Genomic DNA, 25,781 nt, shown 5'->3' with positions numbered 1-25,781 from the left:
CCCCTCACAATATATGATAATATCTTATTAGCTTTCCTAATTACTTTCTGTACCTGCATACTAACCTTTTGCGATTCATGCACTAGGACACCCAGATCCCTCTGCATCTTAGAGCTCTGCTATCTCTCACTATTTAGATAATATGCTTCTTTTTTAAAATCTTTCCTGTCAAAATGGACAATTTCACATTTTCCCACAATATACTCCATGTGCCTGCTCATTTAACCCATCTATATCCCTTTGTAGCCTCCTTATGTCCTCTTCATAACTTATTTTCTTGCCTATCTGTGTGTCATCAGAAAATTTAGCAACCATACCTTCGATCCCTTCATCCAAGTCATTTATATAAATTGTAAAAAGTTGAGGCCCCAGCACTGATCCCTGCAGCACACCACTCGTTACATCTTTCCAATCAGAAAATGACCCTTTTATGCCTACTCTGCTTCCTGTTAGTTAGCCAATCTTCTATCCATACCAAAATATTACCCCCTACACCATGAGCATTTATTTTCCACAATAACCTTTGATGTGGCACCTTATCAAATGCCTTTTAGAAATCCAAGTATAGTACATCTACTGGCTCCCCTTTATCCACAGCACATGTTACTTCTTCAAAGAACTCCAATAAATTGGTTAAACAAGATTTTCCTTTCACAAAACCACGTTGACTCTGCCTGATTATCTTGAATTTTTCTAAGTGCCCTGCTATAACATCTTTAACAATAGCTTCTAACATTTTCTCTATGACACGTTAAGCTAACTGGCCTGTAGTTTCCTGCTTTCTGTCTCTCTCCCTTTTCGAATAAAGGAGTTACATTGGCTATTTTCCAATCTAATGGAATCTTCCCCGAATCTAGGGAATTTTGGAAAGTTAAAACCAATGTACCAACTATCTCACTAGCCACTTCCTTTAAGACATTAGGATGAAATCCATCAGCACCCGGGAACTTGGCAGCCTGCAGTTCTAACATTTGCTCAGTACCAGTTCCCTGATGATTGTAATTTTCTTGAGTTCCTCCCTCCCTTCCATTTCCTGATTTACAGCTATTTCTGGGATGTTACTTGTATCCTCTATGGTGGTGACTGATGCAAAATACCTGTTCAATTCATTTGCCATCTCCGTTTTTTCCATTATTAATTCCCCAGACTCACTTTCTATAGGACCAACGCTCAAAGTTAACTCTTCATTTTTAAAATATCTATATAAAATCTTACTATTGCTATGACCGACCGCTCCAGTTAAAGCCCCCAATCAAAATATACAATTCTGACTGTGGTGGGAGAAACGCAGTTAATTCAATCCCGTTGCTCCAGAGATCGCCTAGCATATCATTTTAAACTTTCCAAATTAAAGAAAGACCCAGCCAAATTGTACCATCTATTAACCTCTGAATGAGGCTAACCAAACCAGGTGTCTTTAAATCAACAAATTAACTGTTTAATTAGAAAAACTAAATTCTTAAACACTATGAAGATATAACCATTTAAAATAGAAAAAATTACAGCCCTTGCAAATTTACAGTCCAATGTTGCATGAAGTCCTCACAGCCGTCCGATGCAGGAAAAAAGGTTCTTCCACAGTAGAACAATCCGTAGCCTAATTCCAGCAGTACGTGATGCGTTCCTTCTCCAGCGAATTTCAACAATTAACGACTTGCAAACACATTCAACAGAATCAATCTGACTTCAGAGTTTTTGAGGGATAAAAGATTGTCACAGTCTAACTTCCCTTCCTTCAGTTTAAATTACCAGAGATCTGTGTTTTGGCTTGACCTTTTTTAGAATTTTGAGAGATAATAATTAACAGACAAAAATCCTATTCCTTCAGTTTAAATGGTTGAGAGCTCTTTTTTCAGGTGCTAAACACCACAGCTGTTTGTGTGTCCTCTGTGTCTGTGTCTGTTAGAACAAACTGTCTTCAACTAAAAAGCCAGTTCAAAATTGAACAGTAACAAATGTATCGCTTGATACTCACTCCCAGTGGCTGTATCTATGGCAACGGGAATGTACCCTTTGAATCGCAGTCTCTAAATGGCTGTTTCTAAGGCAACAAATATGCACCTTCCTATAATTCCTGAGGCTTGCTGGTTCTTAAAGCAATACTGATCCTTTGCAAACCTTAAAGGCAAACCGCATATTCCTGGGAAAAAAAAACTACAGGACCATGACACTATCTGTTTTTATACTTCTAGCTAGCGTTCTTTCATACTCATGGGCGGCACAGTGGCGCAGTGGTTAGCACTGCAGCCTCACAGCTCCAGGGACCTGGGTTCGATTCTGGGTACTGCCTGTGTGGAGTTTGCAAGTTCTCCGTGTCTGCGTGGGTTTTCTCCGGGTGCTCCGGTTTCCTCCCACAAGCCAAAAGACTTGCAGGTTGATAGGTAAATTGGCCATTATAAATTGTCACTAGTATAGGTAGGTGGTAGGGAAATATAGGGACAGGTGGGGATGTTTGGTAGGAATATGGGATTAGTGTAGGATTAGTATAAATGGGTGGTTGATGGTCGGCACAGACTCGGTGGGCCGAAGGGCCTGTTTCAGTGCTGTAAATCTAATCTAATCCAATACTCTAATTTTTTTCCTCCTTATTAATCTTTTAGTCATTCTTTGCTCTTTTTACATTCTGTCCAATCTTCTGAACGACCACCCATCTTTGCAGCTTTTAAGATGGGATCCTATCTTTAACTTTTTTAATTAGCCACGGACAGTAGATTCCCCCCTTGGAAGTTTTACTTTCCCGTTGGAATGTATCTAATCTGTATATTCTGAAATATCCCCTTAAATGTCTGCCACTGCATCTCTATTGACCTATCCATTAACATAATTTGCCAGTTCACTTTTGCTAGCTCTGCTTTCATGCCCTCATAATTCCCCTTATTCAAGATTCAAGTTTTAAATACTAGTCTTAGACTCCACTTTCTCAGCTCTCCAAACGGCCTGGTTTCTCAGAGCGCTGAGCGGCAATGTATTTCCGCTCCTGGTGCGTGGCTGGGGGTGGGGGTGGAAGGGGTAAAGAGGCAGGAGAGGGAGGGAACATAGGGAGGTGAAGAGGGGGCAGAGGGAGCGGGGGAGGGACAGAGGGGAGAGAGGAGGCGACACAGTGAGGAGGAGAGGGGGGCACAAAGGGAAGAGGTACGGACACAGAGGAGAGAGATGGACACAGAGGAAAGAGAGCGGGGAGAGGGATAAAGCGAGAGAAAGAGATCAAGATCACTCCTGACAGATGGACATCTATCCAAATTCTCTGCATCGCTCGAGTGGTGAGCAGACACTGACTACTTGTGTAAGTAAAAACAATGCCAGGTATCTCACTAAATAGGGAGAAATGTGTTTTAAATCGGACTGTGTTTTGATGGCATTAGGTTGGCTATATATTTTATGTGCAGATTAACTGCAACCATGTCTGTGATGCAACATGTTGGTACCCATCCTTGCCGGTGACAAAGCATTCCATGAGTTTCTCACACTTGGAGGGGAGAATGGAGGACACAAGGGAGAAGGGTTTTAAGATGACCATTTTTAGATTTTCGCATTCCAGGATGATCCTAAAATAGTGAGCAATTCCGCAGGAGAGCAGGACCTGATAAAGGTTTATATGGTCCAGTCAGTTCTGGAGGTGAATGGCGAAGTCAGTTGTCTGCTATCAATGTTCAAGATAGCCACAAAGACAGTTAGCGAAAGTGAAGTTCTTCCTTAGGAGGTGGAGAAATATATGAGAAAAGCATATCAACTTACACTATCCTAGTAAGCATCATGTCAACCAGTTCAGGAGCAGCAGAGGCTTAGAAATAGTGCCTGCTCTCACAGCCAGAGGATGATGTGGGTGCAGAGGGACCCACACCAGAGGCATTTTAAAGTTTTGGAGTAGGAGAAAAAGAAAAACAATATACAAACATTTGTAAATAACCATTAAAAAATATTGTAATGATTTTTTAAAAATGATGTGAACCTAATTTTGTTTGTAACCAAACAAGAGCTAACTTCATTATAGTACCTCCACTGCATGCACCACTGCCGTCACCGCATCTTCAGATACGTTGTCCAGTCCACATTCATAAGCCGTTACTATCATCCGACCTTCTAGCTGGCCTCTTGTGGGAAGCACCATTGTATGAGTGCAAAACTTCACATCATCCTCCTCTTGAGGATCCTTTGCCATGAAGTGTTGTGCCCCCGATAAAGGATTCTGTGCTTGAAAACGATGCTGGAGAAAAATACATACACAACTTGTAAGCTGAACTGCTCAATGCCACTCAAGCATTCAACATGGGATTTATAAAGCATCCAAAAACGGTAATCAAAAAGCATTTTTACACATACACACACAGAACGAAAGATTGATGCTTTTGACCACGGCAGACGTAGAAATCATTTTAAGATCAATTTTATTCATGACCTTACTCTTGAAAGATGTTAATAACAATGTGAAAATCTTTATCCACCTCCTCGGACAGAACTATTGGCAAGAAATGGAGTCTGGACCTTCCATCGTCACATTAATAGTGGAGGGCATTAAAAAGAACTTACCTTCAAACAGTGCATGGTCAAGGTCAATACAATTTTAAATCTGTCAAATGTAAAACTATTTCACTTCTGTACTTTCAAAAGTCATCATCTAATTACCTCAACTGGAGAAGGAAGAATGCAATTCCAAATTCCATATAGTAGATAGATTCATTAGAAGCTTGCGGTTTTAATAAATAGAAGAGCGCGATTTTTAAAAAATAATCATTTCTCCAAAAGGAGAAAAATAATTATCAGGGTTGAAAATAACTCACTTCAAACTTTGCCCGTAAAGATGGAAACTTTTTTTTGCTTTTAGGTTTGCCAGATTTGGCAGTGGATGGACTGGTCCATAGTAGAGAAGCACTACCTTCTGAAACAAGAACAGTACAAGGAAACCATAAATACATTTCTTATTTTTCCAAGGAGGATAGTGTTGCTGAATATAAGTGATTAAACTAATCTTGCAGATCACATTGGAAATTTAATAAGAGTTACTGCCAATCAGATCAGGCCAATTTCAACAGGAAGAGCATATGAAACATGCACGTTCCCCACATGATTTAATAAATTGCAAGAAAACTTCTGCTGCACCTCTCCCTTTTCCTGGTTTATTTCCCTGTTCCCAAACAATTTCCTTTCTTTGGCAAAGAGAACACTCTCCCTTCTTCGATGAAAACATCTTGGGAAAGGAGATAAAGTTATCCCAGCTGGGATCCTGTTTCGGTTTGCTAAGCATGCTTCCTACTGGTGCAACAAATGAATGCCTTTGAAATCAAAAAGGTTGAAATTTCCACCCTGCAAATCATTCCACCCATGAGGACAAGGACACAGCATGACTGCAGGAGCCAAAAAGATTGGGAATAAGCTTAGTCCAAATTGTTCATCTCTCTCCAATAGAAGACCCTAAAGGAGAAAGATTTCTCGAGATCAGGGATTCTTTGCAAAGTCAAAGTTCTGTACCTCCCCAGTTCAATGGCTCTTATGCCTCAAATTGTTTTCAAGCATGGCAGACATTCAGCATACCTGCCTTCAGGAATCCAATTTGATAAGGGAGCAGAAGCAGAGACAGACTTTAAAACGGTTGCCCATAAAATTTAGTTGCAACATTCAAGACTTTCAATATTGTCGTCCATAATATTTGACAGCTTTGATTACCAGGTTCAATTTTGTTTCCACTGTTGCACCCTCAATTACCTCCCTCCTAAACATGGAACCAAACTATCAAATGGCAATCAAAGCAAAGGGGGCAGACACTGATGTCAAGACTCCCATTCAGGATGAGCAAACTGGAATTAAAACTGCATTCATCTACGGGAGTAATTTTTCATTGGTAAATGCAGCATTCAGTTTCACCTTTATAAAACAAAGATCCCTATGGGATCCCAGATATTTCTGACATCACAGGGAATAGTAACTTGATTTTTAAAATCTAAATAATGTGGGTTGAATTGAGCAACAGTTTTGATTTTTCTGTTTCAAAGCCAATCAGAACATATAAAGACATTGAGAGTACATTCCAACCTTCATGAAATCCAAGATGGAATTTTTATCATTCCAATCTGCCGTTCATCAGCTACACTTCTTGGGTTTCACACAAATACTAGAACAAACAAATATGCAGACAGTTTACATTACTCATCTCGAAAGAATTAAGCGAGTCTGGCAAAAAAGGCCAAGTTGAACAGAAATTCTACCCAAGCTCAAAAGTGTGACAGTTATTGGAATTGGCTTCATGGAATTTGGGATATACCTAGTTACTTGATATACACAGTATAGTTTACAAATTCACTGATAAAGTTCCTACGAATCCTTGGAATCATCCGTGATTTGCCATGGAAAATACCGACTGTGCTTTTTCCATTACCAAACTTTTTTTTTTAAGAAAAATAAATTGTGGATCAGTCTGCTGAAAATACTCAGCAGGTCAGGCACTGCGGAGAGAGAAACAGTGTTAACGTTTCTGGTTGATGACCTTTCATTAATACTGCAACAGAGTATTTTGCTTTTGTTTCTATGAATCAACCTATTTGGTTGGAGTTTAATGTTGAAATTACAGAAGTTATAAAGTCCAGAATAATTCTGCTTGGCAAGAGCACATTGAATGAAATTCTGAAATGAAATGGAAAAATGGAAATTAGTTGAAACATGATTTGGCTGTGTACAAAAGCTTCAACTTTTGACAATGTACAAATAAAACAGAAAAACATTACGTCTCTTTAAACTCCTATACAGTTCAAACCATTCCCACGTACCTGGAGCTGAAACCATGATCTGACATCTGGTGAGGATTGCAAGCAAGAAGTCATTATGGGAATGCACTGGAAAACAAAATCATTTCTTCCTTTAGTATTATCATAGTAAATTTACCAAGCTTAAATGCAAAGTCATCAGAGAAAAAAAAACAAGTGGTCACAGGATTCACTTATCTAAATTCTGTGTCATTCAACATGGGGTAGTCAAAGAGCTGGGAAGCAGTTTTTGATTTTTATCTTGGTTCTGCTGCAACTTAATAACAGCAGTTTATCCATCAACGGAGTGTAACAAATTTACTGAAGTATTGCATCACATGACTGCTGTGAAAAAAATCCTGCTCACAGGTCTCTCAGATTTAATATTTGTCATACTATTTGCTTACCCTTTAATAAATCTACCTTTTGCCTTGTCCTCAAAACCAGTTATGTACATTAAATATTTACTTTTGCTGTACTTCCCACAGCAGATATTGTGTGTTTAATCTGCTGTTTTCTTCCTAAATCCTTCCTCCTTCTTCTCGGTTACTTCAATGATTCTGAAAAATATTTTTTCCCTTCCGCTAACTTCCCTCATTAGATATTCCGAAAGCTGCCGTAGCAAAGCACTACCCTGGGAGGTCATTACTCACTGTTGGGTCTCGAACAATGGGCACTTGATCATGCACCAAGGTCCTGGACCAGTTGAGCACCGATTCAAGCCAAGGTCAGCATCAAAATGTCACAATCACCCCTTGCCTTGGCATATGCCAAATGCCCTTCAGCTAAATAAGCAATGGTTCAGTCCGAATGTTACTTTACTTGAAAATGCTGGAAAAATTGAAATTGTGGGCCAATTCTTGCTGGAAAAATAATGGCATATTGGCAACGCACAGTTATTAATGCGCAAATCGGCCAGCAGGTTCAAGGAATTCAGAGATAGGCCAAGAGTTGCAAATCTCCAGAACTTGATGAAATTTAACAAATTGATAAATCACCTGCAGCCTCCCCGTTATTTTTAAGAATTTGTTGGGTGCGTACATTAATTGCCCATTGAACTTGCTGCAAAAAGTTACGGCTTGTAATTAAGAGCATAAGTACTCTTTCAACAACATGATAATTGTTAATTCAATGCCAACCAACCTCAGTGACCCAGAAAGAGAGCAATTTAAACTGTTGTTTCATCCCTGCAGGTAGTAACTTGTTGGATTTTGAAATTTTAATATTTTTCTTACTTTTCCATTGTCTTTTTCTCTCTTGCTTAATCCAATCTTTCCTTCCCCCTCAATTTCTCTTTCTTAGTGGCTGTTCCTCTTTCTTCCTCAATCCTTAAATCTCATTGGTCAAGGAGATTAAGTGTTGGTCCCACCATTCACAATTCACTGAGGAACATTTTTTCACCCAGAGGGTGGTTGGAATCTGGAACGCACTGCCTGAAGAGGTGGTAGAGGCAGGAACTCTCACAACAATTAATAAGTATTTACATGAGCACCTGAAACGCCATAGCATGCAAGGCTACAGGCCAAGTGCTGGAAAATGGAATTAGAATAGTTAGGTGCTTCATGGCCGGCACGGACACGATGGGCCGAAGGGTCTGTTTCTGTGCTGCATAACTCTACGACTCTATGCTCTATTACTCTTACTGTGCCATTATCAGCTAACACTTCTACAAGTTATGTCACAATTTTTTTTCTAGGTGAAGGGTGCAGGAAGAAGTCTAACCAATGCAGTAATATTGTGAGATGCTCTGTTTCAGCAAGATTTGCCCCCTAAGTTTTGATTTCATTTGCACCACCCAGACCTCAGAATTGTAATACGTACATTTTTTGTCTGGATGCCACAATGTACTTTGCGTAACTGAGCTGCAGAGCAGCAGGATGTAAACTACAACACTCTTCCCCACTCATAGAATTTATCACCAGGAGTAATAACGCCTCACTGCTTTTCCTACCTGGCTGACTGATGTGCATTTGAATTACAGTACTTGGTACACAATGACAAGGAGCAGGATAAAAAGTCACAACTTCATTGATGCATTTCTCGCACATACAGAATTTGTTCACAGCAGCAAGTAGTTCCCAGCACCCAAGGCCCAGGCAAAATTTCCAACTCAAGCCCCAGGCTCGAGTCAGAAATGCAGGCCAATTTGGGGGTGGGTAAACCTTCTTTGCAGCATTTCACAAATTAAATGACCAATTTTAATTTTTGTCAGAATTGTGTAATTCACCTGTCAGTTCCAGACTTTATATCTAGCTCTATAAACTAACCTGAGTGAAGGAAGAAATTGCATTCCAAAACAATGTGAAGAACTTTTTTGAGCAATTAGATTGGTCCGCTTTGCGTTTGTTGGTACATGAATAATAGATTGATTTAATTCTTTTTAAATGAAGAATTTGATTACAGCAATTACCCTCACAGGCACTTTTTTCTACCCTTTCATTCACATTGGTCTGGATAATAGTAAGGCTATCAGCAATCGCTCACTGTTATTAAAGAGTAAATCAGACTGCAACTCCCAGCATCTGCATATGTGCAGTTAAAGACGGAAGTGAGGAAATTGCTGTTCAAGTTGCCCTGCTCCGCCATAAGCTTCGCTGCAACATCGTGTCAAGAGACTCGGCATCAGCGTGGAAGGGTGTGAAGTTATTGTACTTATGCGAGCGAAATGCACTAAACACATCAGAAAAGGTTAGGGCTTATGCAATGCAGTGTAAGTTAATTTTTAACAGTGTGTCAAGTCTTAATTACTGCCAAACAATTTCGCTGGCACTGAAAATTAACTTTTACAAATGTAGAATCTCAATCCGACAGTGATTATTGTTGGTGTTACCGCCAGGTGAGGAGGGGTCACAAGGCTCCCCTCTTGTCCTTCCTCTTATTTGACCACAACAGGGTTTATTGCTTTTAAACAGTGAATGTCTTACCACTTCAGTGAGCATTTTACCTTTTCCCTTTGTTGTGATCATAAAAGAACCAATCGGATAGGTTTTCTTGAGTTTAAACAAGGAAGAGGTGAATTTATTATACTTAATCTAAACCTGATCTAAATAAAATAAAAAATACACTACACGTTCACACACATACTCACATGAGAATCGTACACACTCAAATAGATAACAGACTGAGGAGGAGGAGATTTGTGGTTGGATTAGAGCCCCGAACAAATAAAAATTAATACACAGTCTGTGGGACTGGGTGACTTCCGGCTGAAGTTGTGTTCTTGGAGTCTTTGGCTAGTAGAAGTGCATTTTGTGGCTGGCCCAACTGCCTCAGGGTTTTCTTGGAGGAAGAATTGTAGGTGGCTTTCTTCCCCTGGTGTCTTTGCCTTGGATCTAGCAACTGGCAGCTGGGCTTTGTACGCCCCACCAGGCCTTCTGGATTGTCTCCTTTCTCCAAGGGAAACTCCTAGCTTTCACAGAGATGGACCGATGGTTACATGACTGCCTCAGTATATTCTCTGGTACCTTCGAACGAAATTCAAGTTTAGGAATTTCAATCTTTCAGGCTTCAGGATGCCAATATTTGCACTTGGAGGGGTTTGCCCTTTCAGTGTTAAAGTTTCAGGATGGCTTTGAATGTCTTGCTAATGAAAGCAATTTCAGGTAGTTCAATCAATAGAGCAAGCCATTGTTTTGGGTACAGGCTCATCAGACAGTGTTTCCTCTTGAATGACTTGGAATATGTAAAGTGTTTCAGATGCAAATTGCGGTGGCCAGCTTGGCTGTCAGTTTTTAAAACAGTTAACTAGGTGTTTTTTTAATTAAAAGTTAAGTTTCCAACCAATGAATTAAAATTCCTCATTTGGCATAGCAGGTTTTCTTGATTTTGGACATTTAAAATAATATTTTCTTTTTGTCTCTTCTCTTTCTCTCCCCCTTAATCCCATCATTGTTTCACTTTCCGTATATAATTTGGCATTGTAACTGACAATTCCCGGTTCAGAGTCTGCCCTGCTTGTTAACAATACTTCAATCTGATTGGTTAAGAAGATGCATAGTTGCTTGCCCTGTTCACAGAGGTCCCAGATTCAATGGAGAGGGCTTGGTTCCAAAACGTATTTCCAATCACTGCAAGTTCCATTGCAAAAGCCCATATAATGTCTGTGACCAAGTGTAAACTGATACATTAGTTTGCCACTGAATGCAAGATCCAGGACATTTTGTCTTGAATAGATAACTGACTGCGGTTAATTAAGTCAATCCCAATTTTCTGCCTACATATGTCTGATGTTTTGCAGCGTGGCGCACTCCGGTGTAATGACTCTGAGACCAAAGTTTGACAGGTGATATAATGGACGCTTACTACAAGAAAGACTTTTAATGACAGATTTGAGCAGCTTCCATTGTGCCCTTTCCATCAATTTTCTGCCCACCTAGCACCAAAGTGGTGATTTATACTGAACTATAAACCTCAAGCCTTGCACCCAAGGGATAATTTTTCATACTGAGTTTAATGAGCATCAGGCAACGGAAATGCTGGCAAGGCCTCCCCGCATGCGACCTCTGCAGCATCCTCCAGTATCACATCTCAGCTAGCTCATGCCTTGTACTCTTCATAGACTTGCTTAATGTGTGTCCCTTTCAACCCGTCTCCTCTATGGCTGGACCACTGTCTTGAGCCATTACTTCATACTTAGGCATGACAGAGGAGTTCAGGACAAGAACTCCGATCTCCAAAAAACCTCATTCTTCAACTATTCTTGATCAAGATGCACTTGAGAGGTTCAGGAACATGAATTTATCCCCAGCAACCCCACCTTCCCTAATAAGTGTTCATACAAATGGATGAAATTGGCAGACAGGATAGACAAGGTGGCTAATCAAGCTTATGCTGTACAGTCACGGTACAACACGCTACAAACCACATCTGTTCCCCAGCACCTGACAGGCAGCCACACAGTTCACTGCTAGTGACAATAAAACTAGAGAAGAAATCCAAGCCCAACCTAAGGGGAAAAAACACCGGGAAATTCGTCTTCGCCCCTTGAAGGCCAATGAACAAGTTCCAAGAGATAACTGTAACCAGGAAACATGCACCCGCCCCCCACCCTTTCAATATCCAACCTGTCTTTTAGACACAGTAATGGCAGTCAGTTAGGAACTCATCCAGCTCCTTTTTGACCATCTTCATCAATTCCACACTCACTGCACAAGCCGGAAAATTGTGCCACAAGTCTGAATTCTTGGTGAAAAACACGACATCTAGCCTAGTTCTATGATTATGTAAATTATAGTCACGTGCACTGGATGGATTAGAAATTCTTCTTTGTGAGAATGATTTCAAAATGCTTCATGAAAACAAGCCTGCAACAGAAGGTTCTCAACATCCCCATTATAAGTATCTGCACGCTTTGACTGGTTTAAAGAGAAAGGGATTAGGGCAGAGGTAAATCCTGAATTGGTTCAAAGCACCTCCCTGCTCTGTTGACAGATTTTGTCTTCCTTTTCCCTCCCACAATTAGGTAGGTTTAGTATAACTCCACTAAAGTAACAATCCCTTACAGCATGGTTAAATGCAGAGCAGAGCTCCTTCAACTCTGTTCTAACAATGTTCCACAAACCTAGAACAGCAGCCCCCTATTATGGCACATTTCCCACCTTAGTTATCATAGAATCTTACAGCACAGGTGGCCATTCAGCCCACTGTGCCTGTACCACTTCTTCTAAAGGCACCATCCAATTAGTCCCACTCCCTTGATCTTTCTCCCTGGCTCTGCAAATTTTTCCTCTTCAAGTATACATCCAATTCCCTTTTAAGTTATTATTGTTATGACCAAGACAGGAGTAATGCACTGTTAATTCAGTCCCACTACCCCATAGGTCACAGCCTATTGGTAAAGTTTCCCACTTACTGGAAATTAGCCAAATTAAACACTTTATTTATCCCCCAGAATAAAGCACACCAAACTAGGTTTCTTCAAGCAACAAAATTATTTATTAAAAATGTTGAACAAATATATATGAAAAGATTTTCTAACTTCTTATTCTTCCTAACCCTCATGCACACACACATTCATAAACTGGTTAACTGGGGAAAAGGGTGTTTTGAGTTATAATCGTTTCTTAGGAATAATAAAATTAATTGTCACAGTCTGGTGGGATATTTCCAGAGGTGTCCCAGAGTCGAATAGTCAGATGCCACTTTAAGTCTCTCTTGGTGAAATTAGTGAACAGTCTGTGATGGGTAGGCATTCAAGGCAATTCGTCTGCAGCAGGTGTCACACAGATCTTTTAGCAAAAAGTGGTAGGAACAGGTCTATTTGGATTTTAAAGTAGCAGTTTAACAGTAGAAACTTTGAGATTTCAGGATCTCCCAAATACACAAAAGGCAACAGGACTCACTCTTGAGGTAGGGATTCTTGAGACTGGAGGCAACAGGAATTTGCTACCTTTAGCAATGCAGGCTTCCTCTCAGCAAAGGAGCCTTTTTCTCTCTCCAGGCAGAACACAGCCCAAACTCAAATGTAATATTTCTTTTTTACAAGAGACAAGCCTTCCTTTCAGGGAGAGGTCTTTTTCTGGTCTGCAAACAAGTGTCCAGCAGCAACTGGCTTTTCAACCCAAAGGTGAAACTTAACTTTCAACAACCAAGTGACAAGACACCCATAACCAACATGATCGCCTCAACCGTAACCAACAGGGTACCCCGCCCACAACCAGTACAGCTCCCTGTCCGTAACCAACATGGGTGCCCTGCCCTCAACCAGCATAGCTCCTTGCCCATAACCAACATGGCCACCGCACCCATGACATAATATTTCCATTGTATCTGATCTAGGATTGCCTATAGATTTTAGTTATTTTACAGTTACATTGCTACTTACGTTTATTTTAGTAAGCAGTTCTTATGGTTTATTTAATTTTTCTGGTGGCTTGGATACAAGTTTTACAGCCTGCACTTCAAATTCTAAGTTAGCATTCAGTGTTCACAGAGAGTACTTTTTTCTCAGTCTTAAAGACACATATACCACTTAGTTTTAAAAAAAAAACTCTCGTGACACTTGTTACGATCCTGTAGTTTTTTCTTTTCTGGGAAGTATGCAGTGTACCTTTAAGGCTGTAACAGGATCAGTACTGCTTTAATGCAACAAGTTCCAGGGACTGAGTCAAAGAGTGCATTGTCATTGCCGTAGGGTACAGACACTCAGGACCACGGACACGAGATACAATGTTGGCAACTGACATTTGGAACTAGCTGAAAAACTGGCTTTTGAGATGCAGGTATCAGAGACACACACAGACAGCTGGACCAGCATATACTGAAGGAAATGAGAGTTCTCTCTCGGTTTATTTAAACCCTATTTATTATACTCTCATAATTCTGATGTCAAGCCAGATCAATTTCTTAAAAGAAAATAACCAAGCTCCTTTAACCAATGAATTCTAATTGCTGAAATTCATCACTGGAAAAGAGCATCAATTCAACTACTGAATTAGACTACAGACTGTTCTACTGTTGAAGAACCTTCTTATCCCCCCATCGGACGGCTGTGAGGACTTCAAGCAACCTTAGACTGTACCATGTTGGAAGACTCCACTTTGGCAGGAGCGTAAATCTGTAAGGGCATTTTTAAAAAATATTTTAAATGTTGTTTTTTATCTTAGTAGTGTTTAAGAATTTAGTTTTTCTAATTAAACAGTTAATTTGTTGATCTAAAGACACCTGGTTTGGTTAGCCTCATTCGGGGGGTTAATAGATGGTACAATTTGGCTGGGTCTTTCTTTAATTTGGAAAGTTTAAAATGATATGTTAGGCAATCTGTGGAGGGGCAGGACTGAATCAACAGTGCGTTTCTCCCACCACAATCAGAATCATATATTTTGATTGGGGGCTTTGTCTTGAGCAGTTGGTCGTAACACACTATTGAATCTGCTTCGGCCACCCTTTCAGGCATGTGATCTCTGCGAGATTGCCGATTCTGTGCCAAAATAAGGATAGTTTTCTGCTGTGATCGTGCGTAACTGGATGTAGAGTACTGACATGCCCGAGGATCCTCACAGACAGCAGGCAAAGGAAACTTTTATCAACATCCCTTTGAAAATGAGTGTGCTGAACCAGCCAATAGCAATTTAGTGCATGAGTATTATTCACAAAATCCACAGGTATAGCTGCTAGAGGCAAGGAAAATAAAACAGTCATAGATCTTACCATTATCGTGAGTAAGGAGTCTCCTTGCTTCCACATCAAACTCCTCTTTACTTATTTTTTGCTTGAACCAAAGCTTCAAGTTTGCCCAATACCTTAAGGAGAAAAAAAGTGAGAAAAGTGGGGTACAGGAAACATGCAACCAAAACAACAATTTGCATTTATACAGGAGGAGGAGGACAGCAGTATTGACTGAGAATATGACAGTGCTGGAGAGAGGGGATGGCCTGGAGGGGTCAAGGATAAATCTATTTGGTTAGAGTTAAGAAACAATGGAGCTGCCATTACATGACTGACTGTATTCTATAGTCCACTAACTAATAGGAAAGATGTAGAGGAACAAATTTGCAAGGAAATTACAGAGAAGTGCAGAAACTAGAGTAGTGATAATGGGGGATTTCAATTATCCCAAGATAGACCGGGATAGTAACACTATAAAGGGCGGGGGCGGGGGGGGGGGGAAAGAGAATTTCTGAATTGTTTTCAGGAGAATTTTCTTATCAGTACATTTCCAGCCCAACAAAGGCGGCATTGCTGGATCTGGTTCAGGGAACTGAGGTGGGTCAAGTATCAGTAGGGGACAGTTATCATTGCACTACAAAGTTTAGATCAGCTATGGAAAATGTCAAGGAACAATCTAGAACAAAAATACTTGAATTGAAAGACAGCCAATTTCAGTGGGTATAGAATGGATCTGTCTCAGGTAAATTGGAATCAAAGATTAGCTGGTAAAACTGTAATAGATTAATGGGCTGCCTTTAAAGAGGAGATGGTTTGGGTACAGTGGAGGCACATTCCCACAATGGGTGGGGGGACGGTAGGGCAAACCAAAGCCAGAGTTGGATGATTAAAAGAAACAGTAAGATGAAGCAGAAAAAAGTAATGTATGACAGATGTCAGGTTGTTAGTACAAGTAAAATAAGAAGTGAAAAAGAAAATAAGATGTCAAAGAGAGAGCACGTGAAGAGATGGCAGCTAACAAAGGGGCATACAAAAGTCTATTTGGCAGACAGATAGTAAAAGAATAGTAAGGGGTAACAGAAGGCATGACTCAGCTATTAAATGAGCATTTTGCACCTGCCTTTACCAAGGAAGATCCTGCCAAAGCCATAGCGAAAGAGGATGCAGTTGAGACACTAATACAAAAGCAAAATACTGCAGATGCTGGAAATTTGAAATAAAACCAGAAAATGTTGTAAATACTCAGCAGCATCTGTGGAGAGAGAAACAAAGCTAACTTTTCAGCTCTGATAAAAAGTCATTGACTTGAAATGTTAACTGTTTTTATCTCTCCACAGAGGCCGCCAGGCCTGCTGAGTATTTACAGCATTTCCTGTTTTACATTAGTTGAGACACTAGTTGGGCTAAAAATTGATAAAGAGGAAGTATTAGAAAGTCTGGCTGTACTTAAAGTTGATATGTCACCAGGACTGGATGGGATGCACCTGAGCATGTTGAGGGAAATGAGGGCAGAAGTTGTGGAGGTATTGGCCACAATCTTGCAATCCTCCTTAGATACAGGAGTGGTTCCAGACAAGTGGAGAATTGCAAATGATACACCCTTGATCAAAAAAGGGTGTAAGAATAAAGTCATCAACTACAGGTCAGTCAGTTTAACCTCTGTGATGGGAAAGCTTTTAGAAACAATAATCCAGGACAAAATTGTCACTTGGACAAATGTGGATTAATTAAGGAAAGCCAGGATGGATTTGTTACAAGACAAATCGTGTTTAATCTTCTTGATTGAGTTTTTTGATGAGGTAACAGAGAGAGATGATGAGGGTAGTGCAGTTGATGTGGTGTATGTAGACCTCCAAAAGATGTTTGATAAAGTGCCATGTAACAGGCTTGTCAGCAAGACTGAAGCCTATGGAATAAAAGAGACCTTGGCAGCATGGATACGAAGTTGGCTAAATGAAAGAAAACAGAGTGTAGTACTGAACAATTGTTTTTTGGAACTGGAGGAAGGTATACAGTGGGGTTTCCCAGGCATTGGTACTAGGGCTACTGCTTTTCTTGATCTATCTTAATAACTTAGACTTGGGTATACAGGGCACAGCTTCGAAATTTGCAGTTGACAGAAAACTTGAGGTATAGTGAACTGTAAGGAGGATAGTGATTGCCTTCAAGAGAACACAGACAGGCTTGTGGAATGGTCAGATGCAATTTAATGCAGAGGTGTGAAGTGATACATTTTGGTAGGAAGAATCAGGAGAGGCAAAATAAAATAAAGGGTACAATTCTAAAGGGGGTTCAGAAACAGAGAGTTCAAAGGGATATATGTGCACAAACTGTTGGAGGTGCAGGGCAGGTTGAGAAAGTGTTTAACAAAGTTATGCAGGATCCTAACCTTTATAAATAGAGGCATAGAGTACAAAAGCAAGGAAGTTATTGTGAACCTTTACAAAACACTGGTTCAGCCTCAATTGGTGCACCATGTCCAATTCTGGGCTTTGCACTTGAGGAGGGGTGTGAAGGCTTTACAGAGGGTGCAGAAAAGCTTTACAGGAATGGCACCAGGGATGAGGGACTACAGTTATGTGGATAGATTGCAGAAGCTGAGACTGTTGGCCTTTGAGAAGGTTGACAGGAGATTTGATAGAGATGTTCAAAATCATAAGGGGTCTAAGAGAGTAGAGAGAGAAACTGTGCCCATTGGCAGAAGGGTCAAGAACCAGAAAAAAAAAACAAAGGTTACATACATGAGGATTTTTTTAGTAAAACACAGCAGTGGTTAATATTTGGAATACATTGCCTGACAGTATGGTGGAGGTAGATTCAATCATGGCTTTCGAATAAGAATTGGATAAGCACCCAAAGGGAAAAATTTTGCAGAGCTACAGGGAAAGGGCCTGACAGCAGGACTAACTAAATTATTCGTACAGAGAGCCATGGACTTGGTGGGCCAAATGGCCTCCCCCTGTGCTACAGCCATTCTATGATACCAATGTAGAAAAATGTCAAGGTGTTTCACAGAGGTGCAATCAACAACAAAGGATGCCAAGTCAAACAAAATGATCCTGGGAAGAATGACTAAAAGCTTCATGAAAGATGTGTTTCAAAGGTCTTAAAAGGAGATAAGGGACAAGGAAAGGCTGAGGGGTTTAGGGAAGGCAGGGTGTGGGGCTTAAGCAGCTGAAGGCATAGCTATTGATTGTAGGGCAAAGCAAAGGTACACAGGAGGCCAGAGAAACAGAAATTTAAGTGGGGCAGGGACACTTGTGAGGCTAAAGGATGTTACACTGATAGGGAGTGGTGAAGGAATTTAAATGTAAGTATGAGAATTTTAAGTCTGATACATCAGGAACCAAGATACGTCAATGAGGTGAGGAGCAAAAACAAGTGGAGCTTGGTGCAAGATAGAAACTGGGTAGCAAAGTTTGGATGAGCTGAAGTTTATGGAGAGTATGGGATGGGAGAACATTGGAATAGCAGAGCACGGAGGTGACAAAGGCATGGATGAGGGTTTCAATGGCAGATGGGCTGAAGTGGGTGATATTGCTAAGCTGGAAGCAGGTGGTTTCTGCAATGGAGAGGATATCAGAAGCTCAGTCTAAGATCAGATGGAATGCTGAAGTTACAAACAGCCTGGGTTTAGGCTGCAATAATTGGCCAGGGAGGAAGAGTCATTGGCAAGGACACAATGGTTGCAGCTCGAGTCAAAAACAATAGATTCAGCCTTCCCAAATTTTAGCTGGAAGGAATTGCAGACCATCCAAGACTCCATATTAATCATCCAGTCTGACATCACAGTGGTAGTGGAGGGATTGAGAGAGGTGATGGGAGGGAGAGTTGGAGCTGGGTATCATCAGCATAGATGTGGAAGGCAACCCCTATGTCTGCAGATTACATCACCAAGGGGCAATGTATGGATGTGGAAAAGGAGGCGGCCAAGGATAAGTCCTTGGGGGAATCTGGAGGTAATGAGCTGGAATAGAAGCCAATCTTTGAGCAAATCCGACTATGATCAGATGGGTAAGCTTACAAATAAAGTGAAATCTTTGATATGTTGTTTCATAATGAGAGTATTTTTCCTTATAATTTTAAACATTCCAAATGGCTGCCTTTGTTTCTGTATAATTTTTATTAAGTATTAGCAGCACATGAACAGTAACAGGCAAGAAGCAGAAATGCAACAGAGAATTAAGTTTCTGCCTTTGATCATAAAATTGAATTAATCACATGCAACACATGCACATCAGGAACAGGGGTTTGGATACCCTTTGACAATGTACTGGTTAACGCATCCACATTACATTTCTGTATAATGCAGACATTGCTCTGTTTATCTTAATTAGTTTAACAACTGTATTAAATTTACAGTTTATGTAGCAACATTAATGCAACAACAAAAAAGATCATGAGAATGTCCACCAAGCTAGACAATGAAGCAAAGGTGTTGGAGGATGATGGTGTGATCAGTTGTGTCAGAGACTTCAGAGAAATAGAGGACTTTGGTCATATCATGAGCTCACATATCACTTCTGCCAGACAATCATATTTTGACAAAATCTTAAAGTCAAGCAATTTTATATCTCTCTATCAAAAAGGTAAGATTATACTTTAGACTACAGCCAACTTTCCTTAATTCTAAGTTGCTTAAATAGCACAAAATGTCCACAATCATGTGTAATTTCCATTGCTTAATTCAAATTATTGGATAACTCATATGTTAGTGCAAAAAAAGTCTTCGAAAAAATCATGAGCATTCTATTTATTACAAAAGGACGACATGGTTTAGTAGTGAAAATATTATTGGTTGGAATGTGTGCTCTCATCTCTGGGACCTAGATCAAGTGGGCTGCTTTGTCCTGGATTGTATCGAGCTTCTTGAGTACTGTTGGAGCTGCACCCATCCAGGCAAGTGGAGAGTAATCCATCACACTACTGACTGGTGCCTGTAGATGGTGAACAGGAATTGTGGAGTCAGGAGATGAGTTACACGCTGCAGAATTCCCAGCCTCTGATCTGCTCTTGTAGCCACAGTATTCATATAGCTGGTCCAGTTTAGTTTCTGATCAATGGTAACCTCCAGAAGATGGTAGAGGATTCAGTGATGGCAATATCGTTGAACAACAAGGGGAAATGGTTAGATGATCTCTTGTTGGAGATGGTCACTGCATGGCACTTGTGTGGCACAAATATTACTTGCCACTTATCAGTCCAAGTCTGAATGTCGTCCAGATCTTGCTACAATCAGGCACAGACTGTTTTAGTATCCGAGTTGCGAATGGTACTGATCTCTGTGCAATCATCAGCGAACATCCCCACTTCTGGCCTTGTGAAGGTGGGAAGGTCATTGATGAAGCAGCTCAAGATGGAGGGGAGTGGAGGGGGTATACAGTAATTCAGACTCAGATGCAAAAATGCATCACAGACCATGAAATCTCAGTCCTCTGCGAAAATTAGCCATTTTGAAAATTTTGTGCGTTTTTGTGACTGACAAGGCTCACCTTGCTGATTGCTGGGCATGTTGCAAGCATGTGTTAGTGATTGACACAAGGCTCAACTTGCTGATTGGTAGATGAGGGAGTGTCTCCGGCACAGCTTTGAGAGAAGCAGTCTCAAGTATTAGCAGACAAGTGAGAATTCCAGAATGAGCAAAGCAAAAAGGGCCACAACCATTACTGCCGCACATTGAAAGAATTTGGAAGCCAAATTCTGCATGCTAATGGTTGAATGCTGTTTTGTACAAGCTGCAATGTTTTGTTGGATCACGCATGACGGGCAACGATTCAGCACCACTTAAGAGTCCGAAAGCCATTTCAGCAGAAAGAGAGCATCCAACACTGCACTGCTGGGAAATGAACACGCCAATATACAAGCAACAATTTCATCTCTGCAGTCCTCGACAGAGAGCTCAGAAAATCATTAGTTGGTTACAATGGGCTTGGTGGTTGCTTTTGCAAGTGCCAACATACCATTGGAAAGACTTAACCACTCAAAGCTGTGGGTATTCATTCAACCCTTTGTGCAAAATGGTGGCTGCTTGGTAAGTGCAAATAAACTATGACAGGACTACCTACTGAAGGTTTTTGCTATGCATTGTGAGGAGACCAAGTCTCAGATTAACGCATGCAAGTTTCCATGCTCACATTCAACCACTGACTTCAGTGAGTAAAGAATGTGACCTGTTTATAGTCAGCATTTTACAATAACTTTGGAGCATACAATAAATGCCACTTGAAACCAGAAACCTCCCTTGTCTTTTTATGTTGTTTTAAATAGTTCATTTTCATGGTTTGTTATGACACCGTTAAATTTACAATTTAAGTATGTGAAAGAGTGAGATTCTTAAAATGCCTTTGACTGTGAAATTTGTAAAATTTGACCACGAATTTGGTAGGGCTCTAATGATAGAATGTGGGGGGTTTGGGTGGGAGGGGCACAGAGTCTGAATGAGTTGGAGTTTGTTCAAGGCAGGTGATCTATGAGAAGGGCATTACATACTTTGCAACTGGAGATGGCAGAAACATGTGAGGGCATTGGTTAGGGCGAGCTAGGAACAGTGATGGGTGATAAAATAATTCACATAACAATTTTACACAGATACATGATGACAAAATTAAACCCCAGGTTATGTACTCCAACCAAGCCTTTTGATTTAGAATTTTTACAGCCAGACCTCACATTGTAAATTACTGTATAGGGATCATAAAAAATGTTTTAACTTTTTCAAATTCTCCCATTACATGTGTTGGTATTTCAGTGGTGAATCAGTGAGTAACAATTTCTTCTTGAATCTGATTTTAAAAATTTCCTGTTATCTTCTTATTGAAAAATCAGGTGTAAAGATGCAAAGGAATTACATCCATGATGTTAGCATGCATGTGTTCTACTGGATATGTCATGCTAGCATCACAGATGTGATGCACATGCATCTCTGAGTACGATGTTCAGATGTAAACAAAATAATGGCTGTATCATTTTCAGGCACTATCGTAATGACAATATGTTTTACTTTATGGCATATTTGAAATGGCTACCCTGATCAGATCACTGCTTGCTGTGTATCATGGATACTCATGACTGGGTCTAAAGCCACCACTATCAGACTGAAAAAGTGCCAGTCTACTTCAAATTACCCTGGAAGGGGAAGGTATCTCAAATATTTGAGCAATAGATTAAGTTAGCCATTTCACACTGCTACTGTGTGGTAGCAACACGAGTGGCATTTTCCACTAACAGGATGTTGCCGTCAAGCCAAAAGGATGTTCTGCCTACCACACAAAGGAGTAGTGTGGTATATGAATCTCAGTGCCGGTGCCATGTCAGTTACGTAGACCGTACGTCCCAATGACAGGCAAATTGTATCAAACAGCACGTCCCTTCGGCTGTTCGCAGTAGACAGAGTACTGATCGTACTCAACTAGCCCATACTTGCAAATCCCGGAACATCATGTCCAACGATAGAAACAATTCCGCGATTGGACAGCACTTGCTAAACAATCCCACGTGTACTAAGAATTACACTATCACTTTAAGATTACCAGTTGGGCTCGCAATGTGGCTCACTTACGCATTGCTAGAAGCTGCATATATTCATACACAGGGACCTGTCCTGTGTGGGCAAAAGGAACATGCCCAGGCTTTGTGCATTTTCTGAAGTAAACAAAAGCATGAGGAACAATAGTTCCCTGATGTATGCTCCATGGCAATGCCTCGACCAGAGTCACCTTACCAACCAATCAGCACCCTTTACTCATGCAGTATAAATTACTCTCTATGAAATTTGGCGTTCTTGCACCTGTCCTGATGGGTGCTGGGCATAAAGCTTCAACAGCCTGTCTCATTTTTCAGCAATACACAAATTTTATTCTTTCATCCCTAGTTAGGCATGGAGCAAGGATAGTAATGCACTAACAGATACCAGAAATGCTCCATCCATCAATATTGGCGACCACGCTCTGGAAGTGGTTCAAGAGTTCACCTACCTAGGCTCAACTATCACCAGTAACCTGTCTCTAGATGCAGAAATCAACAAGCGCATGGGTAAGGCTTCCACTGCTATGTTCAGACTGGCCAAGAGAGTGTGGGAAAACGGTGCACTGACACGGAACACAAAAGTCCGAGTGTATCAGGCCTGTGTCCTCAGTACCTTGCTCTACGGCAGCGACGCCTGGACAACGTATGCCAGCCAAGAGCAACGTCTCAATTCATTCCATCTTCGCTGCCTTCGGAGAATACTTGGCATCAGGTGGCAGGACTATATCTCCAACACAGAAGTCCTTGAAGCGGCCAACATCCCCAGCTTATACACACTACTGAGTCAGCGGCGCTTGAGATGGCTTGGCCATGTGAGCCGCATGGAAGATGGCAGGATCCCCAAAGACACATTGTACAGCGAGCTCGCCACTGGTATCAGACCCACCGGCCGTCCATGTCTCCGTTATAAAGACGTCTGCAAACGCGACATGAAATCGTGTGACATTGATCACAAGTCGTGGGAGTCAGTTGCCAGCATTCGCCAGAGCTGGCGGGCAGCCATAAAGACAGGGCTAAATTGTGGCGAGTCGAAGAGACTTAGTAGTTGGCAGGAAAAAAGACAGAGGCGCAAGGGGAGAGCCAACTGTGCAACAGCCCCAACAAACAAATTTCTCTGCAGCACCTGTGGAAGAGCCTGTCACTCCAGAATTGGCCTTTATAGCCACTCCAGGCGCTGCTTCACAAACCACTGACCACCTCCAGGCGCGTATCCATTGTCTCTCGAGATAAGGAGGCCCAAAAGAAAGAACAGATACCACACTTGAAGATATTGGTTTACCTCTCAACTCTGCGCTAATCAAAGGCAAGATCAACCAAGACTTTAATCCATTACTTGGAAAAGTTTAACATTAAAACACAACAGGTTTACAGATAGTCATCAAAGTCTGACTCAGATCACAAACCAAGATCACAATTGTTCCCCAGTGAAAGGCTGACACTCCAATGCAGTACTGAGGGTCTGCTGCACTGTCAGAGGTGCTGTCTTTCAGATGAGACATTAAACTGAGGCCCCACCTACCTAATCAGGTGGATGTAAAAGAACCCAAGGCGTTATTTCGAAGAAGAGCAGGGGAGTTATCCCTGGTGTCCCGACCACTATTATCCCTCAAACAACATCACAAACACAGATTATCTGGTCAGGATCATATTGCTGTTTGTGGGAGGCTGCTGAGAGCAAATCAACTGTGCATTTCCTGCATTACAACCGTGAGTACAATTCAAAACTACTTCATTGGCTGTAAAGTGCTTTAAGATATCTGGCGGTCGTGAAAAGCACCATATAACTAAAAAGTTATTTTTAAAGTGATTCATCTTCAATGGTTAATAGCTATCATAGCGGCAGGAGCCCCAATAATAAACAGTTGTTCTTCAATTTTCTTTCAATTTAAAGCTTTCTACAGGGCTAAGTGAGAGTCTGATGACAAACCATACAAAACAGAAAATAACAGAATCACAGAATTGTTAAAGCACAGAAGGAGGCCGTTCAGCCCATCATATCTGCACTGGCTCTCCGAAAGAGCAATTAACAGATTCCCCACCTTCTCCCTATACCCTGCACATACTTCCTATTCATCGAACAGTCTAATTCCCCTTCGAATGCTTCAATTGAACCTGCCTCCACCACAGTGAATTGTCATTTAGCTTGACTGTAACCTTTAAAAAAAGCTCCTTATTTTGAGTTTTAGTGATGTATAAAATTAAACTGATATTCGGCAAAATTACTTAAGCTTTGTTTTACAAGGGTAAATGTTTGTCATTATTTCAAAACCAAACATAAGGCGCGGGAAAAATCAAAAGCCTATGTTTTTTCCCAAAAAATACAAATAAACTGAACTCATTTGTGTACATTCAACCCATTCATTTCATTCATTGTCTACAAACCTCTTGTCTCTTTCTGCAAACGCTCCAAATCAAAAAATAAATCACTACAGAAGCAAAGGTATTCTGGATGCTGGAAGTCTGGGAGGGTCAAAGTTGTGTCTTTTGATCTCCAGTTTCTGGTTCCAGAGGCGCCTCCTGACTGTCCAGGTATTTCCAATCATAGAGCAGCAGCCACAGGCAGAAATCAGCTCCAAAACCAACCACTCAATAGGCACAACCCCCGGTCCTGGGACCTGAGCTGTCACTGACTGACGGAGGCGCTGGATTTAAATGATAAGGTTCTATCAGTGGATTGCCGTAGGGCCCTGGCAGCGGCACTTTACCTGTAGATATCCAGAGAAATCACCTGGGCTAATAGCGCTGCCCAGGCCTCAGCCTCATATCCAGCAACAACACACCGAAGACACACTCACTGTTTCACATTCTCGCCTAACGCCTCCGTTAAAGTCTTTTTGGCGGCCTCCAGTTCACTAATATGAGTCGCCATGTCCACAATAGAGAATCTGACTGAAAGGAAACCAATTCCCTCAACCGAAACAGGGCTTTTGAGAAACCGCTCACCAACCGGCCAAACCGACCTCCCCCTGGAAGACCTCCCAGTTCTCTCTGCCCCCTGCCGGCCCGGAGGACCTCCCGCTTCTCTCAGCCCCTGCTGGCCCGAAGCATATCTTGCTCGCCAAGCCCCTTGCTGGTCTGGAGGATCTGCCACACAAGGCAAACAGCACCATACCTGCTCGCCTCAAAAGTGCCGACTGCAAATATCGAAGGACTTCTTTTGGGCCTCCTTATCTCGAGAGACAATGGATACGCGCCTGGAGGTGGTCAGTGGTTTGTGAAGCAGCGCCTGGAGTGGCTATGAAGGCCAATTCTGGAGTGACAGGCTCTTCCACAGGTGCTGCAGAGAAATTTGTTTGTTGGGGCTGTTGCACAGTTGGCTCTCCCCTTGCGCCTCTGTCTTTTTTCCTGCCAACTACTAAGTCTCTTCGACTCGCCACAATTTAGCCCTGTCTTTATGGCTGCCCGCCAGCTCTGGCG

The 25,781-nt window shown here is 41.3% G+C and overlaps 1 protein-coding gene across 2 annotated transcripts in view; it reads right to left on the bottom strand.

The window, feature by feature from the left end:
- LOC137373049 (transcriptional adapter 1-like) overlaps positions 1–25,335 on the bottom strand; it is a 65,267-nt gene extending 39,932 nt beyond the window's left edge. The window contains exons 1-5 of one of the 2 annotated variants that reach the window (XM_068037810.1): positions 25,160–25,335; positions 14,883–14,974; positions 6,759–6,824; positions 4,779–4,876; positions 3,995–4,204 (exon numbers count right to left, since the gene is read on the bottom strand). In XM_068037810.1, coding sequence (XP_067893911.1) covers positions 3,995–4,204; positions 4,779–4,876; positions 6,759–6,824; positions 14,883–14,974; positions 25,160–25,233 — 540 coding nt within the window. In that variant the 5' untranslated portion in view covers positions 25,234–25,335. The remainder of the gene's footprint in view (positions 1–3,994; positions 4,205–4,778; positions 4,877–6,758; positions 6,825–14,882; positions 14,975–25,159) is intronic. The other variant, XM_068037811.1, reaches the window with a different exon arrangement.
- Positions 25,336–25,781: the final 446 nt, after the last annotated feature.

Source organism: Heterodontus francisci, chromosome 8, assembly GCF_036365525.1.
Source record: "Heterodontus francisci isolate sHetFra1 chromosome 8, sHetFra1.hap1, whole genome shotgun sequence".
In the NCBI taxonomy this organism is placed as follows: domain Eukaryota; kingdom Metazoa; phylum Chordata; class Chondrichthyes; order Heterodontiformes; family Heterodontidae; genus Heterodontus; species Heterodontus francisci.
Note: the sequence above shows the minus strand (reverse complement) of the source record. Positions and strands in the feature narration are given on the sequence as shown.